The sequence below is a fragment of the Delphinus delphis genome, chromosome 3 (genome assembly GCF_949987515.2).
Source record: "Delphinus delphis chromosome 3, mDelDel1.2, whole genome shotgun sequence".
NCBI classification, from domain to species: Eukaryota; Metazoa; Chordata; class Mammalia; order Artiodactyla; family Delphinidae; genus Delphinus; species Delphinus delphis.
Genome location: NC_082685.1, coordinates 12,436,110 through 12,454,812, shown reverse-complemented (window position 1 = coordinate 12,454,812; position 18,703 = coordinate 12,436,110). Strand labels below are relative to the sequence as shown.

The following is an 18,703-nucleotide window of genomic DNA, read 5'->3' as shown; positions in this document are numbered from 1 at the left end:
CCCACACCTCCCCAGCACTGGCCATCCTCTATCCTCTCCTGACCCTGACACAGCCTACCCACCAGGCCACCTCTCGCCCACCCTCCATGATAAAGCTCCATCACCTGCCTGAACACACAGTGGGTGCTGGGCTGCAAGTGTCCCCTGCTCCCTGGGGGAGCATTAATGCCAGGAGGATTTGGCTCAGAGGGTCCCCTGCTGAGAAGAGCTCACCTAGCCTGGGCCCCTGCCTTCTTTCCAGGCTTTTTTCTGCCCTGCACGTGCACTGTCCTCCTTTCATCCTCCATGTGCTTTTGTGCCTGCTGGCAGAGGAGGAAGCAGGCCAGGCGGTGAGTCACCTGCCTCAGGTCACAGTATTGGTTTGTGCTGTGAGCACGGATCCCAAGATCTCAACCAAGGCTCCACAGGTGTCCCTGCCTTTCAGCCTGTCAAGGCTCCTGGGTTTGAAACTCCCATAGGTACTTACCCCTGAAAGAGTCCCTCCTTGTTTGAGGCTCCTCTGGCTGCTCCCCTAGTGACCACCCCCTGAAGGTGACCTGGGAAGCATTCAAACATACTCGCACAGCCTTGGAGGGGTCTGCACCTGTGAGTGTTAACTGCTGGCTGTATGCACCATTAAGCTTAGATGATGTACACTATAAACGAAGTGGAGTTCTGTACCCAAACACTGTTGATGAGATAATATGCTTAGTTTAGCTGAAAACTGACACTGAGGCAATTTTGTTGATGTAGGGAGGTTCAGTTTAACTCGCCAGCCATAAGGCCAGGTACTGTAAAGCAAGTGGTTTGGAAATGAGGGTCATTGTTCTTTCTTCTTTTCAGCAACTGCACACACTTGAGAAGGACCTGGTGTCAGCCTGTGACCTCCTGGGTGTGGGGGCCGAGTACGCCCGGGTGGTGGGATCTGAGTACACACGGTAGGCACTCTCTCCCTGGCCCCTCCTCCTCTTACTTGGAAAGAATTTGGCCATCTTGATCCTGGACAACAAATAGAAATGGCATTTCAGCATGAAACGATGGCCACCCTTATACATAGTAAGAGACATGCAAATTAAAGCAGCACCGAGATGCTGTGCCCCATCGATTCATGAAGTAAGAAGTTGAGTTGACTGTGAGGGTGAGGGGCAGCTGGCATTCTCAGCACCGTCAGCACTTGCACGTTTCTAGTATCTCTTGAAATAAAAAGGGCTCGTATGATTTTCTGGGTTGATCCCCTTCGAGTGTGGGCAGCGTGCTTGGCAACCAGTGTCCCCACTCAGGGGACACCCAGGAGTTTTTAGATACATAACAGGAGACAGAGTAAGTGGACATTTGTGTAAAAGAAGGGACATAGGTTCATGTTATGCGTGAAACTGCTTAGACTACCTGGAGGCTAATGCCCTGGGGTTGGGGTCAGGGGTCAGAGGCCACCAGTGCTTCACTGTGTGCCCTCTAAGAGAGCCTCCAGTCTGTCTCTTTTTCCCCTAAAGAGAAGAATCCTCTGTAGTAGGATTCCAGACTCCAGGTAGCAGCGCTCTTATTCTATTGTGCATTGGGATTCTGGAAACACAAAATCTAAGCTTGTCCCATGGGGTTATTGGGACAGAACAGTCCCTAACTCCATTCTCTAAGCTCTGGACTTGCAAGTGCTCACAGGGGTCCACACAGTTCCCCACAGGCTGTCATCCCTCGACCAACCTGCCCTGGGATGGACACTGTCACACAGTCTGGTCTGTGTTCCTGGCCCGTCTTATCCTCCTCGTGCTGTGGCCATCACTGGATTCAGGGTGACAGTCATGCCTTGGAGGGCATGGGGATGGCCACACACTGCACATGTTCAGTCACAAGTGTCCTCAAACAGGTCTCTGTACCACTGTGGGCGAGGGACCTGGGTGGGCCTCACTAGGGCATGACGCCTACAGGTCGCCTGACACAGAACTTCTGATCTTGGGCATATGGCCTAGTGATGTGACAATATGGGAACCTTGACGTGAAGTTCGAGGCCTTAGATTTCAGCAGTCAGACAGTAGACCCTAGAGTGTCCACACCGTGAGGTAACAACAAGGAATGGCGAGGTGGCTGGGAGTATAGACATCTCTCACTGTGTGACTGGGACCCCCCCTCCACCTCAGTCTACTCACCTGGAATGATGCCCATTTGACGGGGTGTCAGCTGCAGCACATGGGGACTCTGCACAGACTGGCGGGACAAAGACTTAGATGTTGAACAAACTGTGACGACAGCCCAACAGCCGATCCTAAAAGCCTGTCCCAACGCCAGTGCCGTGAGCAGCCCCTAGGCACTGGGGTGAGGCTGGGCTGCCCTCCTCTGTCTTTTGGCAGTCTCGTAAACCTTTTAATGTGTTCATTTTATTATTTTTCTTGCTGATGACAGCAGTACGTGCTTGTTTATTAGAAAGTGCAGAAAGATTTAAGAGAGACAGTAGAAATCTCCTGGCCACGCCACCCTTGAGGGTGGGGACAGCGGGCAGCGAGGCTGCTGACATGCCTAGGCTTCCTGGGTTTCATCCCCTTAGCCCTCAGGAGAGCCCAAGGGGGCTTGGCTGGTTATAGGCAAGGAAGTGGGGGCACAGAGGGGCCACGGTGAGGTGCAGATTTCGGTTCGGGCACCTGAGGCTGATTACTTACCCGCCTTCTCTCCTTGCCTCACCCTGTGCTGTCCCCAGACGTGGAACCTGTGATCTGCTGTGTCAGCGAGAGTAAGGTTATGGTGGATGTGCTGTCCTGTACCCTGCCCCTCTGTGCTTTCTGAGCACATGTTTCTGCTTTCTGAGCTTTTGAACCACATGAGTGTCTAAACGGGAAAAAGCTAAAGACAAATAGAATAGAACAAAATAGAGCCCTCTTATAAATAAAACAGACCTAAATGGCCAGGGTCCATTGTCATCCATTTAACTGTCCCAGAGGTGGCTCGTTAGGTTCCTGTGAATGTTGAGATGGCACAGTCATCCCAGGGGGTGCCTGAGTCTCCCAGACCTGACTACCCCTCTCTTTTCCAGGGCACTGTTCCTGCTCAGCAAAGGGATGGTAAGTGGAGGCTGGATGGGATGGGACTGGTATGGTGGACGTGAGGCTGGGTCCCCATGAGGTCTGCCAAAGCCTCGCCTGCTTGCCATGTTGTGGCCCCTCAGGCGCCCAGACCCTCATGCATGGCAGGCAGCCACGAGGGGCAGGCCCGTGTCCCCCAGCTGGATTCAGAGGTAAAACTCAGGTTCCAGGTTGTGGGATCTGTGCTGATGGAAGAGCAGCCTGGGTTGGAGCTGCCTAGACCTGGGTTCCAGCCCGGCTATGCACCCTCCCTTCGTGGTGCCAGCAGTCCCACAGCGCGTGGGCAGGCGGGTGGCAGTCCTTTGTACCAGGAGGGTCTCCCAGCACGTGCACCTCTCCCTCCCCAGCTATTGTTGATGGAGCGCAAGTTGCAGGAAGTCCACCCACTACTGACCCTCTGTGGACAGATAGTTGAGAACTGGCAAGGGAACCCCATCCAGAAAGAGTCTCTGCGTGTCTTCTTCCTGGTGCTCCAGGTGACCCACTACTTGGATGCTGGGCAGGTATGTAGTGCCTCTCACCTGAGGGCTGCTGGGGAGGAGGCAGGTGGTGGGTGGGCCTGTAAGCTAAGACATCAGCTCTGTGATTTCCTCCTGTCCCTCACCACTGGGCACGTCTGTCATTCGGGGCTCGATTCCCCCACAACCCTGTTGTGCTCTGGCATGAGTGGAGAGCACAACACTGTGGACAGAGGGCACTCAAGGAATGGGTCTGTCCCATTTCTGCCCTTATAGCGGGAATAGCTGTGGCCTCACACACATCTACTCTGCGTGTGAATGGTCAAATGACCTTGAGGGCAGTTTGGGGAATCCAAGAAAATACACTGGGGATTCTGGCATGGTGCCTGGCATACAGCAGGTGCTCAAGCAGTGTCTGTCCACCACCCCCCAGTTAATGACAGCTTTGTGGGAGTTGAGTAGGGACTAACAAAATCAGCTGTGTTTGAGGCACATACACAAAAAGCCCATAACCCTCATATGGTTGAGGAGCAGCTGTACCTGTATGTGGGGGAACGTCTCAGCCTTTTGGACAGGTGCTGCTCCACGCACCCTCCCCACCCTGTCACGCTTCCTCAGTTCCCCCACGCACACCCACCTTTGCTTGTTGGGCCGAGCACTTCAGTCAACACATAGGAGCACAGTGCAGATTCTCACAGGGTGCTGACGGCTGTGGAGATGGCCTGTAGGGCCTCGGGATGGGGCTTCCTGGTGCAGAAAGGCCAGTCTCTATAAACCACGGCACCTGCAGGACTCCGAGTGGCCACTTCACACCCCCCAGGATAACCAGCCGTGTCCTCCTCTCTTGGGGTCACTGCAGGAAGGAGAAAATGTGGCTGGAGCAGGGTCTTTGAACAGGCCTTTCCCAGGCCTTGGTGTTGGGCCCTGCGCTGGGGGGGGTGGAGCCTCAGTGCCACAGATGACCCTCCTGGCCCTGCCCTGTGCCTTGAAAGCTGGCTGACCCATCTGGGGGGATGGGCTTCCTGCAAGTGGTGGGTGTGGTAGGAGTTCCCGGGAAGGAAGGGCTGAGGGGCTGATGGGCAGGCAGGACCTGGCTAGCTGCCACTGTGGGGATCTGCCTCCTAAGGGTGGTTGGCACCTGATAGGAGCAGACGGGTGCTCAGGTGTGCATTGCTGTCTGCCTGCTGCAGGTAAAGAGTGTGAAGCCATGCCTGAAGCAGCTGCAGCAGTGCATCCAGACCATCTCCACACTGCACGATGATGAGATCCTGCCCAGCAACCCCGCTGACCTCTTCCACTGGCTGCCCAAGGAGCACATGTGCGTGCTTGTCTACCTGGTGAGTCCCTGGAGGGGCCGGGGCCTGGTGGCCCAGGTGAGAGAGGAGAGGGCCCCAGTGACCACCACCATCTGATCTTGTCACCAGGTGACTGTGATGCACTCCATGCAAGCCGGCTACCTAGAGAAGGCACAGAAGTACACAGACAAGGCTCTCATGCAGCTGGAGAAGCTCAAGAGTAAGTCAGGCTCTGTGGGGCTTAGTGGGTCAAGTAGCCCCCTGGTGGGTGGCCCGATCACCACCTCCTATGCTGGGCCTGAAGGACCTTTAAAGACTGCAGCACAGGTCCCTGCCCCCTGGGTCTTGTTACGCCAGTTGGCAGATGGGGACGATCCAGGTTCGGGCAGAGCAGGCCAGGCCTGGACTGGATCCTTGATCCCCAAGGGGTTGTGTTGTGGGGTGGTTGGGCCGTCTCTGTCCTGTCCCCTTCACTGCACAAGACAGCCACGAGGGTTAGCGGGACTCCACTGGGGGCTGCTGGGGCGGCAGTGCTCAGTTGAAACAGGTGTTGGCTGCTTTTGCTGTCTATTATCAGTATCGTGATGTGGATTGTGTTCAGGGTGAGGTTGGGATTGGAACTGACTGACAGCAGGTCCTCTGGAGGCCCTGGGTTCTTCTTGGATGCTTGACTAATCCATCCTGTGAGATCAAGGACCTTTGACTAGTAGGAACCCAGGGCCCCACACATCCCTGGCTGGCTTGTGCGCCTGTTAACCTCATTCATTCCCTGTGCCCTTGTCAGTGCTGCTGGGGAAGAGCCTTAGAGCCAGAGAACCAACGACGCCCGCGGGGGCTGCGGTTCTTTCCCTTCAGATGAGTTGGGAAAGTGCTGTCTGGTTCCAATGTGAGGACAGCCGCTTGGGGCAGCCAGAAGCTCGGGTCCCCCCACTGTTGCCTGAGGCCTATCACGTGGTCTCAGTCTCCCAGACAACTTCAGCATTTCTAGAATGTGTTGTGTCCAGAGTGCCCTTGAGCACTCAGCTGGGTCGGGGTGTGGTGAGGATGGAAGACAGATCCCTCCAGAATTTCTTGCTCTTACAATATTCTGGTCACCAAAGCCTGCTATGAGCCTGTTTCCTCACCTAGACAGGGAGATGCACCCCCTCGCTTAAGGGTGCTGTGGACACCGAGCAAGGTGACAGACTGGGTGCTGGGCCAATGTCCAGCGGAGCAAGTGGGCTCAGACCCAGGTAGCTATGGGCCAGGTGTGGCCGGAGGGCTCGAAGCCCCTAGGAGGCAGGGGTCAGTGTCTCCTCAGTTGTCTCCTCCGCTCACGCTTCGAATGCTCACCCCTGCCTCTCACCCCCAGTGCTCGACTGCAGCCCCATTCTGTCCTCCTTCCAAGTAATCCTGCTCGAGCACATCATCATGTGCAGGCTCGTCACAGGACACAAGGCCACAGCGCTTCAGGAGGTGAGGCCACTGGGGGCTACACACACAGGGTGGGAAGGCTGAGGGGTAGAGTGGTTTGAGTTTGCTGGGTCTCGGAGGGTGTCGTGTGGGAGAATGTAAATGTGTCGCCAGTGCGTGTCAGCAGGACGTCATCTGTCATATGACTATAACTTGGCAGTCCACGACCCTGTGTGGACACAACTGATCAGAGCCTTTTACCTAAAAGTTGGCATGCCCAAGGAACATGGGGTCTGGAGTTCTAGGGTCCCCTGACGGCAGTTCTAGCACTCCTCCTGCCCTGTGATCCGTAATCCCTTATGCCCACCTTCCTGAAAGGGCATGGGCGCCTTGATAAGGGTGAAGGTACTGTACAGCTGAGACACAAGTTGGAAAGGGAGACGGCGGGTAATGGATAAGGGTCACCATCCTCAAAGAGGTCAAGGCTGTGCCTAATCCTCACAATGGGCACATCCGCTGGGACTTTGTGCCCAAGTTAGAGTGGGCACGACATGGGCACACCCACCGGCTTTGGGGTCTCTCCTCAATGCTGCAGGGACACTGGGTCCCACATTACAGGCCAAGTGATGTCAGACATGCTCTCTCCCGGCAGATCTCCCAGGTCTGTCAGCTGTGCCAGCAGTCCCCCCGGCTCTTCTCCAACCACGCAGCACAGCTGCATACACTGCTGGTGAGTGCATGCGGGCTGCCCACCCCCAACCCCACCCCTGCGAGTAACCCTCTGACCACCACCCCCGGCAGAATTCAGAACATTCCCTGTGGACTTCACTCTGACAAGCATGTCATCAAGTCCAAGTTGACTTAGGTCCCGGGAGGCAGGAATAATTAAGCATGCCATCTTTCTCCCTGTTTGTCAGGGTAAAGCTCAGATATAGCCAGCTCAGTAGAGTCACTTGTCAGGCTCACCTGGGTGCAGCTGTGCAGCCCCGGGCAAGCTGCATGTGGCTCTGAGCCCTCAGCATCTTCTTCTTCCAGGGCCTGTATTGTGTCTCTGTCAACTGCATGGACAACGCTGAAGCCCAGTTCACCACAGCTTTGCGGGTAAGGTGCCGGCCCTCGCTTTATGGGGCAGGCAGTGCTTCTCAGTAAGGAGTCGGGCGTGGTCTGTGATGAGGACAACAGCCATACAAAACCATGGTCAGCGGGTGACTCCACCAGCATTCAGCCTGATGCCAGTGGTGACAGTGATGCACCATTTATCCAGGGCTTTCTGTGTCACGTCTTGTGCTGCTCAGCTGCAGACAAGGCCAGCACTCGCAGCACAGCTTAATGAGGGATAGCTGTGGGCAAGGGGGCTCCTGGCTAGCCTGCAGTGGGGCTTCCCCAGCTAACTCAGGGCTGGTGCCATGGCCTGTTCAGCCACTTTCGCTCACGATTCCCAGTCTTCCTGATAGCCTGCCAGGTGGCGTTGACTTGTGTCACAGCTGTGACTTGTGTCACAGCTACTGGTCGGCTGGTGCTGCTCACTACAGTGGTGCTAGAACCACCCCACCTTGCCCGTGGCCCTATGGAGGTCTCTTGGACCCTCCTTCCCCATCTCAGTTCCTACACAAGTGGCTGCTGCTTGTTTGGTTCAACATCAAAATTCCCGACGGATGGTGTGTTGTCCCAGGAAGTCCTCCCCACTGGCTGGGGGAGGGGTGGTGGTGCAGCCAGGACTTGGGCCCAAACCCCGCGTGACCCCCAACCACACGCTGTTCCTGTGGTCCCATGACAAACATATTGGAGCATCTTTGCTCAGATCAGATGACCCTCTGGACCTCCTTGGCACCTGCCAGGGGCCTCCAGGTGGAGTTTGTGCTTCCCAGGCACTCTTGGCCCCCTTCACAGCTGCGCTCCCTCAGCCCCATTGGGAATGCTCAGCCTGCTCAGCTTGGTCCCTCTCGTGGCCGTTCTTGTCCCCCCAGAAGAACTGGGGATCAGGGTCTGTCCACCACCAGCCGTTAGAAGCATTTCTGGTCTAACAGCTTCGGCTTCTTCCAGGCAGGATCCCTGCCTCCCCGAGGATCAGCGTACTCCTCTGCTGTGTCAGCACACGGGTCCTGGGGTTACCACCTGTGGTGTAGAGGGAGGGCCCAGCCAGGTCTCAGACCGAGAGACAGCAGAGAATAGACCAAGCTGTGGTGTGTTCTGAGGGCAGGATCAGGGTGACTGGCTTTTCTTTTCTGTTTCCGGAATTTCCCATAACGTGGGTGATTGTTTCATAATGAAAAGAACTAACAGTTTTGTTGTCCTTGGGTTTAGGAGGCAAGGGGTGTGTGTCTGAATGAAAATAATAATGAGATTCCAAGGTAGCCACTGTGGAGCGTTTGGGTGGCTCTGATGCCGCCAAGCGGCCCCCATGTGACATGACTGCCCAGCCCAGCCCCCTAATGCCCTGTGTCTCCCATTCCAGCTCACCAATCACCAGGAGCTGTGGGCCTTCATCGTGACCAATCTGGCGAGTGTGTATATACGGGAAGGAAATAGACACCAAGAGGTAGTAGGTGACATGCTTCATGTTTGGTATCCTTTGTTTCAACTCTTACTTGGAGGGGGGCGTGGGGGGAGTGTTGTCCTGGGCACCAGCAAATCTCAGCAGCCCTGGCGTATTTGCCCTCCAACAAGGTGTCCCACACAGCGGACCGTAGGCATGGCTGGGGGAAGGCCAAGTCTAGGACAGAAACGTTCCCATAGCCAGTAAGCACTTTTCCCTACTGAAAATGAGCCAAGCTTTACTGAATCCCTCAGGAAAAAAACCCAATTTCTTGTACCCTGAGATGTCTGTTCTAGAACATTGGTGAGGCCTCATGGCTCAGTTATGAGGAGCAACAGCTTGGGCAGCTGTCTGCACTAGGCCCCTAGGTTGTTCTGGTGCCCCAACCTGCTGAGGCGGGGAGGTGGGCCAGAGCTTGACCTCGCAGGATAAGTCCCTCCCACTAGGTTCCCCTTGCAACACCCCCTTATCCCTGCAATCCCCCCCAGCCCTGACCCCTCTAGAGTATCTCAGATTCAGCCACTTGTCTCCACCCCTGTGGCCTTCATTTCTTAGTTCAGGCTACTATCACCTCTTGGCTACAAAAAGCCTAGCTGACTTCCCAGGTGATTGGTTAGCTTGAATGCTTTGGGTAGAAAGCCCAGTGCAGGACTTCCCTGGTGGCACAGTGGTTGAGAATCCGCCTGCCGATGCAGGGGACATGGGTTCAATCCCTGGTCTGGGAAGATCCCACACGCCACAGAGCAACTGAGCCCATGTGCCACAACTACTGAGCCCACCCGCCTAGAGCCCGTGCTCCGCAACAAGAGAAGCCACAGCAATGAGAAGCCAACGCATCACAACGAAGAGTAGGCCCCGCTCGACGCAACTAGAGAAAGCCCACGCGCAGCACCGAAGACGCAACACAGCCAAAAAAAAATAATTAATTAATTTTTTAAAAACACCTCATTTATTAAAAAAAGAAAGAAAGCCCAGTGCAGTTGCTCCAGTAGTCAGGAAGCACAGTAGGCAGGGTCATGAGGGCCTGGTGTGGCCTTGGTGGTCTCGGAGGAGTTTGGTTCCCTTGTGTCTCCTCCCCACCCCCACCCCATTGTCTGCCTCCTGAAGGGACTGTGTGGGTACTGGGTGAAGCCTCAGCCCACTTCAGCCCTCATCCACCAGCACACCCTCCATATGACAGCCAAAGGGCACCTAAGATGTCAGTGATGTTGCAGGTTCTGCCCCTTCTCCCGGCAGGTTGCTTACAGGCATGGGATTTGGGGTACGGGCACGTTCCTCAGGAAGTTGCAGGCAGCCCTAGTCAATTTACTAGCATATCTGGGGCCGAGCTCTCATATTTAGAAATGCGGAATTATCCTAACTTGCAGACATTTCTTTCACAGCTGTACAGTTTGTTGGAGAGGATCAATCCAGACCACAGCTTCCCTGTCAGGTAGGCTGCCCCAGGCCCTGAGTTCTACTTTACTAGCTATCTTATGTTTTCTCTGCTCTTTGGGGTGGCGTGAGCACCTGTGGGGCCCTAGACTGCCCCATGTACCCCAACACCTCATACACCCCCACCCACTCCCCTTTTGTAAATCTGCTGCTTTCACAAAAACCCCACCAAGGTGTGACGCTCCGCTCTCCCCTCAGCTCGCACTGCCTCCGAGCAGCAGCTTTCTACGTGCGTGGGCTCTTCTCCTTCTTCCAGGGACGCTATAACGAGGCCAAGTGAGTACTGGGAGAGGGCAGGTGGCCTCGTGCCCGGCACCTCCCGGTGTTTCTCTTCCCCCAGCAGCATGTGCCCAGGTCCCCTGTCCCTGCCCTTCCCACCTACTGCCCGATGGGGTGGGTGGCCCTCTGCTCAGGACCTCAAGGCCACTGCTGCTTTTTCTTCCCCAAAGGCCTCCCAATGAGGCCTCATCATCTGTTCTTCTCATGAAGGCGATTTCTGCGGGAAACCCTGAAGATGTCCAATGCAGAGGACCTGAACCGGCTTACAGCCTGCTCCCTTGTGCTCCTGGGCCATATCTTCTATGTGTTGGGAAACCATAGGGTGAGTGTCAGGGATCAGGCTGAGGGGCATGGGGCCAGGGTGGTGCTTAGTGGGGGGAACCTAGCAAGGAAGTGCCTCCCATTCTGTGCCCCACAATGATCGCGTCTCACTGACCCCTCACCCACCATTGCTCCGTGAGTCTCAGCCAGGGCAGAGGCACTCTGGCTCAGCCAGCCTGGGCAGGCAGGGCTGGGGAGCTTTGGATCCCTGGAGGATGCATCTGTGGGGCAGACAGGGCCAGTGTTGGTCATGGGCAGTCGTCAGGCAAAGCCCCAGGGCTCAGTGGAGCTAGAGCTGGTCAGGCTGCCCAAAACTGGCAAGGCTGAGGGCAGGTTCCCTTTCCTGTTAATACTTGGGGAGAAGGAGTGTGTCCTCTCAGTCACAATCCCAAGGATTCCATCTCTGCCCATCACACATGGTGTCTTCAGTGCACTGTGTTTTTACCCTCACCAACAGTGCCCCCCTAGGCCTGGTCCCCACCCATGCCAGCTGGTCTCTGATGGGATCAGTTGACTCCGAGTCTCCCCATCTGGGGGTGTATGTATATCTCACTTGCTCTAACCCATCGACCATACAGGGTCTTTAACTTTTTAAAGAAAATATTTGTCAGTATAAAATACGGCATGTATTTTATTTCTCATAGAAAGTCTGAGAAGCAAAGGAGAAAGTCATCGCGTGTCTTGTGTCTTCCAGCTCTTTTCCATTGCCTGCCTCTGCCCATGCATAGGTTTTGTTTATCAGGCTGTTTTATAATTTTATGTCTGGTCTTTCTGTGCACCACTGTGTTGGAGCTTTTTTCTAATGACAGTGAGAATTTTTAAGCTGCATCAACTCCGTAGTTTAGCCAAATGCACTTCAGCTGTTTTTGGGGACAGATAGTGCAGGGTACTTGTCTTGGCCCATAAAGTTCTATCTGATCAAGCCCTGGGGCTTCTGAAGGGTGAGTGCTTTTAAGGAGCCTGGTGCATCCCCTTCCCCACAGTCATGTGGTAAGCATTTGCCAGGCCAACATGCCCTGTAGCTGTAGCCTGAACCCTGTGGGGTATCATCACCCTGAAAGGAGGAGGACCAGTACTAAGTTCTCCCTTCTGAGTGTAGCTCCACTCCTTCTACAATACCTGTCACACTACTCACTGAGCACAGTGAGGGCAGTGGCCTCAGTGTGTATCTGGGGGTTAGGCAGGGACAAGGTGCTCAACGTGAGGCTCCACTGAGTGTAGGCCAACTGCCTTGTGTCTTGGTGCAGTGGCTGTGATTACCTCGTTGCCAGATGGGGAGACTGAAGGCACAGAGCCCCAAATTTTAAAAAAATAATAAAAATTTTTAAAAAGGGACTTCCCTGGCAGTCCAGTGGTTAAGACTCCGCTCTTCCACTGCAGGGGGCACAGGTTCAGTCCCTAGTTGGGGAACTAAGATCCCGAATGCCGCATGGCGTGGCCAAAAAATAAATAAATAAAGTTAAAAAAAAAAAAAAGTGACACAGCCCCAAACTGCAAACCTAGGCTTAGAACCCAGACCTTGTTGGCTCTTGTTTGTCCAGAAGCCGCCTTTAGGATGGGCAGAGCAGCTCTTCAGCTGCAGCTTCTGGTTCATGTTTGGGACAGTCCCGGAGGAAATTATAGAGCTTATTTGGGAACCTCTGCTGCTCCCTTTGTGCCTGGGCCCACGTGGGGTAACATGGGGCCACCAAGAGTCCTCAAACCCAGGTCCCGCCTCAAGCAGCTCCAGGTCTGGGGGAGACACTGCCTGCCCCGGGCCTGCCAGGCCAGAGTGTCCTTAGGCATTACAAGTTTGCGGGTGGTGTCATACAGGACCGCTCTCAGGATCACACCACTCTTCAAACCCAGGTTTTGTGGGGCAGCCCCAAGCTGTCATGGGGGAACCTGAGCCAAGGGGGACTCTCCCTCCTGGAAGCTCCCTCCCAGCCCCAGGCCTAGAGGAGGAGAGTAATTTTTCCTGTTCTGTGCATTCTGAGGTCTTAGAAGGGCTTGGTTCAATTTTGAAAAGTTTTGAGACCCACCTGGAGCTTATCTTCAAGGTGCTGGCCACAGGGCAGCATAAAGTCACTGGGCTTTTGTGTCTGTGTGGTGGCATGTCCTGCACAACCGTGGCCATGTTGAATCTGGGCCTCAGGAGTTGGTTTTGAGGATTTGTACGTGTCTGGGCTACATGCCAAGTGTCCCCCAGGCTGCAAGGTATTGCTGCATTGGGAGTTTTCCCAGTGTCACCCTGAACCCAACATTTAGGCCAGCAGGCTGTGGTCTCTGGACTGGGTGGAGTCAGAGCAGTGCTGCTGGTCACTGTGGGGTCAAGGATGGGTGTTTACAGCCCCCAGCGGCTCTCACTCAGCTCCTCCTGGGGATTAGGGCCTGGGGGCGCTGTTGCAATCACGTGGTGGAGTCAGGGTTGGAGGGTTTAAACATCCTGCTGCCTCAACAGCCCTGTGTGTCCCAGGTGGCGTCGCACAAGAGCAGGCTCATACATAGAAGAGAAACTTCTCTTCCTCTCTCTTTTGTCCGTTCAGTCCTTGTTGCTCCTGCCAGGACAGACTGCTGCCTTTGCCCAGCCCTGGGACCCCTGAATCTGTATTTCTAATCAGCTCCTGATATGGGTCCAGGGCTGACTGCCACCAGTGCCTTTTCCTCTGGCTAGAAAGACAAAGGCACATAGAGTTGCCCATGGCCGTACCCCAGGGAGGAGGCACATGCAGAGCTGAGGCGTGGGGGCAGTTTATTTTTCCAAGGTGGTTGAGGAGTACTTCGGAGAGGGTTATTTGAGATAGGCTCTGAAGTAGGAGTGGGTATATGCCAAGCAGCAGGAGGTCACAGGTGGGGCCCACGCTGTCCCTGCCACCAGCCCTTTCTACCACCAACCCCCGCCCTTGACTCCTCTACTGCTCTCGATCGACAGGAGAGTAACAACATGGTGGTGCCGGCCATGCAGCTAGCCAGCAAGATCCCAGACATGTCAGTGCAGCTGTGGTCATCGGCCCTGCTAAGAGGTGAGTAAGAGATTGGGGCTTCTGGGTAGAGCCAAAGGCTAGAGGATCCTAGGTAAGCCTTGCTAAGCCTCTGCTTCAGACTGGGCCTCTGCAGGCCATAGCCCCAGTTCTAGCACATTCTCAGGCTTCTCAGGAGGCCCTGTTTGAGGGCAGTGGGCTCGTTCACATAGTGAGATCTATGCAGAATCTGATTCTGTCTCTCTGGGACCCACAAGGCTAGTTCTTGGCATCTGAGTGAAGAATTGAGCTGTGAGCCCTGGCACTTGGCCTCAGTTTCTTTCCCATGAATGGGGATGGCAGTCATTTCTGTCAGGCAGGACGAGCCGGGGTGCTCAGCAGGTGTCATTGTTGTTACTGCTGCTCTCCCATTTACAGGTTGTGAAACTGAGGTCCATAGACTCACCCAGGGACCTGGGGAGGAGGTAGAGGGCAGTGGACTATCCTATCTGCAGTGGACTTCATGCACCCATTCAGTCCTCCTGCCTCAGAAGTGAGCATTGGGTGCCTTGCTCCCAGTTGGCTCCTGGGTGCCCAAGAGCTAGCTGGCCGGGAAATCCCTGGGAGTGCTGAGTGCTGCATCCACAGGGAGCCCCAGGGACTTTCAGTGCCCTACCAGCCCTTATATATGCCCCTATGGGCCTTGTTGCTCATCCACCTCCAAGGACAAAGGACTCAGGAACATAGGAGGGCACATGTGAGGGCTGCTGGCAAGTGGGCTTTGCTGACCTTGACACAGGGCTCAAGGCAGGTGATGTGCCAGGCACACAGCAACCCACTGGCAGAGCTGGGGTTTGACTTTAGGGCTCCACCCAAGGGGAGGATGTGGGGGCAGTGGCAGGCCAAAGCAGGCCCATCCGTTGTGCGTATCCCACCCTCAGACCTGAACAAAGCCTGCGGGAATGCCATGGATGCCCATGAAGCCGCCCAGATGCACCAGAACTTCTCGCAGCAGCTGCTCCAGGACCACATCGAGGCATGCAGCCTCCCTGAGCACAACCTCATCACGGTACGGGCATAGGGTGGGAGAGACAAAATGAGGGTGCTGGTTGGCTCCTTGGGGCCAGCTCACCTGGTCTGTAGCCCCTGGGGGACACGCTTCCTGAGGAGGGAAGTACACACTTGGCTACCATTTCCTTCCATCTCTCCAACAATCCCTAACTCAGCCTGGCCTCAGGAGCCCCCTTGGATGGGCAAGATAGCACCAACCCAAGTGAGTGATGCAGGCTGCTTCCTGGGGGCCCATCTGACTCAAGTGTGGAAGACGCAGGGTCGTCGCTGGTGACCAGCCTGAGGAGGGCAGCATTCCAGGCGCAGACATGTGGCCCAGCACACCCCTGCTTCTCTCTAAGAAGGACCTCACTTGTGTGTCCTCTTCCCCAACAGTGGACAGACGGCCCCCCTCCTGTGCAGTTCCAAGCTCAGAATGGACCCAACACCAGCCTGGCCAGCCTCCTGTGAGACCCCTGGACAGGGCCACTCAGCTTCTTTGGGCCTCTGTGGGGCCTGGTGTGTCCCCGACTTCCACCCAGATGGCACTTGAGCTTTCCTTAGAGACGTGCTGGCGTGGCTGTCCCCAGGCTTCTTTCCCGACTGTCTCCAGAGCTTCCAAGTCCCTGGGGAGTGTGGAGGGCCAATTCCCATCTTCCCAGGAAGGGCCGGCTGGCCGTTCTTGCCGAGTACCAGGAGTCCAGGTGCTGAGGCTCACAGGTGGGATTTTGGAGCCAACTTTCCAGAGCCATCCTTCAAAGTGGACTTGAGCTGCCAGTCCTGCTTCCATGACTGAGTCACATCTTCAAGAGAGTGTGTCTGGGCGGGGAGTGGAGTGCCAGCCACCGGCCAGCTCCTGATTCTGCATGCAGGGGTGGTCCTTACCACCGAGGTGCCACATGACTTCCATCGCCTGGGCCTCTATGCTGCGCTGGAGTGTTTCCTCTGCTCATGGCAGCTTCCAGTGCCCAGAGGCAAGACACCAGTTTCTGGCCCAAAATTAGAGGGAAGAAGTCGTTGCTCATGTCAGGGACAAAAAATGCACGTCCTGCCACAATGCTTTTCTCAGCTTGCCTTTCTGTCCAGCATCCATCCTTTTGGCAGCTGGGGCCTCTAGCTAGGGGCCCTGGGGGACCCAGGAACTTGGCTTCCAAACATCTGAGCCTTGACTGGATTCACTGTCCAGCCGTGGGGGAGCACGTGTGTGCGTGCGCGCGTGCGTGTGTGTGTGTGTGTGTGTGTGTGTGTGTGTGTGTGTGTGGCTTCACAGAGCTGGCGCCCAGAGCAGAAACTCCTGTGTTTGCACCAGCCACCCTCCCCCTGTCAGCATCCATAGCGCAGGGCAAGAAGCAGGGGAGAGGGACCTTCCTCAGCCCAACTCGGGGTGCCGGATCATAGGGGCTTGCTTCCTGGCAGCTCTGCAGCCTCCTTGGCGGAGAATGTTTGCAGACACCTGAAGCTCCACCAGCCTGCAGGCAGCCATTCCCTTGGCCCCCTGCCCTGTTTTCAGAGGGAAGGAGGGGGAAACCTACCTGCCTTGGGTCTCAGAACAGCATTGAAAACTTTTCCTGAGCTGGACCCCTGGAGGCTCTGCCAGGCCCAACCAGCCATTCTTGGTTCTGTGCTCCTCTTGGATAGTTGAGGAGGTGCCCCAGGTGATGGTGACGTTGGGGGTAGTCAAAGCAGCTGCCGCCTTTAGCTTCCGGCACCTGGGATCATCTCCCTGATGAGGGGTGGTGAGTGGTTTTGCTAGTCACACCTGCTTGTTGGTTCAAGTCTAGTCACCCAGCACCGTGAAGGCTGCTTCTCAAAGCCTCGGTGTCCGTGAAGGAAGGAATGTTGGGATCGCTCAGGTCAGCTGCCTGGGCCCTGAGGCCTGGGTGTGCCTTAGCCATAAGCAGGCCTGTCAGCAGACCTCCCTGCTGTGGGCCACTGCCCTCTTGGGGGCCTGCAGCAGGCATGCAAGTGAGCTACTGGTTGAAGGGACAGGCTGGTTGAAGGGACGGGCTGGCAGAGTTTTGTCCTAAGAGGACCCGTCCTCTCTGTGTCATCCTGGGTCACTCGAAAGAGTCTGGTCCTCTCCCATGCTCCCTGGGGCTGCCCCCTTGATGACACCACTGGGCCAGTGAGGTCTGCAAATGTGGGTCTGACATCTGGTCATAAGCTGTCCTCATCCTGTCTTCCTCCCCCCTCAAGGGTGCCCCCCAGGTCCTCCCCTCCACCCGCGGGACAGAGCACCTGTCTTGCTACAAGCTGCGCCTGCAGGCCAGGACCCCACACTGTCGAACCTCTCCAGACCCACATTTCTTCAATCACACTTTACATCATGCTTGTCTCTGTGTATTTATTTAAACCTTTCTTTGCTTTTAGGACATTTTGTATGTAGAGCAGTTGAAATAAGAACCTCAAGACTTAACATCTGTCCTGATGTTAAAGTGCTTTTAGTGACCACTTTGTTATCTATGTATATGTAAAGTTAAGGTTAAGTTCTTAAGTTTACAGTTAAGAATTCAGTACTCGATGTTTAATATTCCACTCTAGCTTTATGGAAGCCAACCCGTGTGTACTGCTTGCGTGCGTGTGTGTGAGCTTTGAATGTCCCCTTCACTGCAGCACCTTTCAATTACATAAAGCTGTCATAAATACCTTCCTGTGAGTCCAAATTCAGTGCCTCACAGTTTCTCAATCATAAGAACTCAAGACAGCGGAAACAAGCCCCCAGGGAGACATTATAGCTGGTGTCATATAGCTAAGTGTTCAGGAAAAAACAGATAAATAAAACTCCAGGGCTTCCCTGGTGGCGCAGTGGTTGAGAGTCCGCCTGTCGATGCAGGGGTCACGGGTTCGTGCCCCGGTCCGGGAAGATCCCACATGCCACAGAGCGGCTAGGCCTGTGAGCCATGGCCCCTGAGCCTGTGCGTCCGGCGCCTGTACTCCGCAACGGGAGAGGCCACAACAGTGAGAGGCACGCGTACCGCCAAAAAAACAAAAAAGCTGGTCAAACCCCTTGTGTGCGCCTCCCACTTCCTCCTATGAGCAGTGGTGGCCCTCAGGGCCTACGGTTCTGGGGACGTTGGTCCAGGAGTTGCCAGCTGCCTTCCCCTGTTGGATCCCCCCAGTCGCCCATGGGTGAGGCCAGGGTCCTCCCCCTTGGGTAAGCACTCCCCATCCCATTTATTGGGAGCACAGGCAGGGAAATCGGAAAGGGCTGCCTGGCACAGTTGGTAAATTTGTTGGTTGCATTGTCTTTGTTTCCTTAAAGGGTTTTCAGTAAGTATGTTTGGCATACCGTCTTTTAATGGGTTTGCAGTGTCTTATGTTTTTAGCAGCCTGTATCTTCAGCTGGTGCTTTTAATCAGGAAAAAAAATTCTATAAATACAAGAATTGTTTAAAAGACATAACCGTAGAACATAGCTTCTCGTTTGTAGATTTCTTTTCCTATATATTCAAAGTAAAATAACTTGTGGGAACCATCACTCACTGTGTCTTTGTTGTGCCGTCTGCCCCTCACATGTGCCATCCCAAAGACTAACCTTCCCCGCCCAGCCAGTGGGGCCACAGAGACTTCTGCTATAGACTACAGAGTGTGAGGGTGCAGAACTCGATGCCCTGGACTGGAGGACCTGGTGGAAACCTGCATCTTTTCCCCTCTAATGATGATGTTCCTCAGTCCAGCCCTGCCTAGAGGGGAGGAAACCCCTGAGACATGGCATGCGAGGCCCACAGCACTGTCTTGGCCCTCACTACAGGCAGACTTTCTTGCTTGCCTGGTGTTCTATTCCCTGTGTTCTTAGAAAACTCATGGGTCAGCCTTCATGTGCCTAGGTTTTTTTTTTTTCTTCCTTTTTGAGGTGAAAGTCACATAACATAAAATTAACATTTAAACATCTACAATTCAGTGGCACTAAATACATTCACTATGTACAACCAGCACCTCTGTCTAGTTCCAGA

The 18,703-nt window shown here is 55.0% G+C and overlaps 1 protein-coding gene across 2 annotated transcripts in view; it reads left to right on the top strand.

Annotated features, from left to right (window-relative positions):
- The window catches only part of MAU2 (MAU2 sister chromatid cohesion factor), a 34,477-nt gene extending 16,249 nt beyond the window's left edge, over positions 1-18,228 (top strand). The window contains exons 5-19 of one of the 2 annotated variants that reach the window (XM_060007981.1): positions 823-917; positions 2,999-3,026; positions 3,395-3,550; positions 4,696-4,842; positions 4,930-5,020; positions 6,152-6,255; positions 6,845-6,922; positions 7,228-7,293; positions 8,648-8,731; positions 10,111-10,160; positions 10,361-10,438; positions 10,652-10,763; positions 13,674-13,764; positions 14,643-14,770; positions 15,148-18,228. In XM_060007981.1, the coding sequence (XP_059863964.1) occupies positions 823-917; positions 2,999-3,026; positions 3,395-3,550; positions 4,696-4,842; positions 4,930-5,020; positions 6,152-6,255; positions 6,845-6,922; positions 7,228-7,293; positions 8,648-8,731; positions 10,111-10,160; positions 10,361-10,438; positions 10,652-10,763; positions 13,674-13,764; positions 14,643-14,770; positions 15,148-15,222 (1,383 nt within the window). In that variant the 3' untranslated portion in view covers positions 15,223-18,228. Of the gene's footprint in view, positions 1-822; positions 918-2,998; positions 3,027-3,394; positions 3,551-4,695; positions 4,843-4,929; positions 5,021-6,151; positions 6,256-6,844; positions 6,923-7,227; positions 7,294-8,647; positions 8,735-10,110; positions 10,161-10,360; positions 10,439-10,651; positions 10,764-13,673; positions 13,765-14,642; positions 14,771-15,147 lie in introns of both variants that reach the window. The other variant, XM_060007980.1, reaches the window with a different exon arrangement.
- Positions 18,229-18,703: the final 475 nt, after the last annotated feature.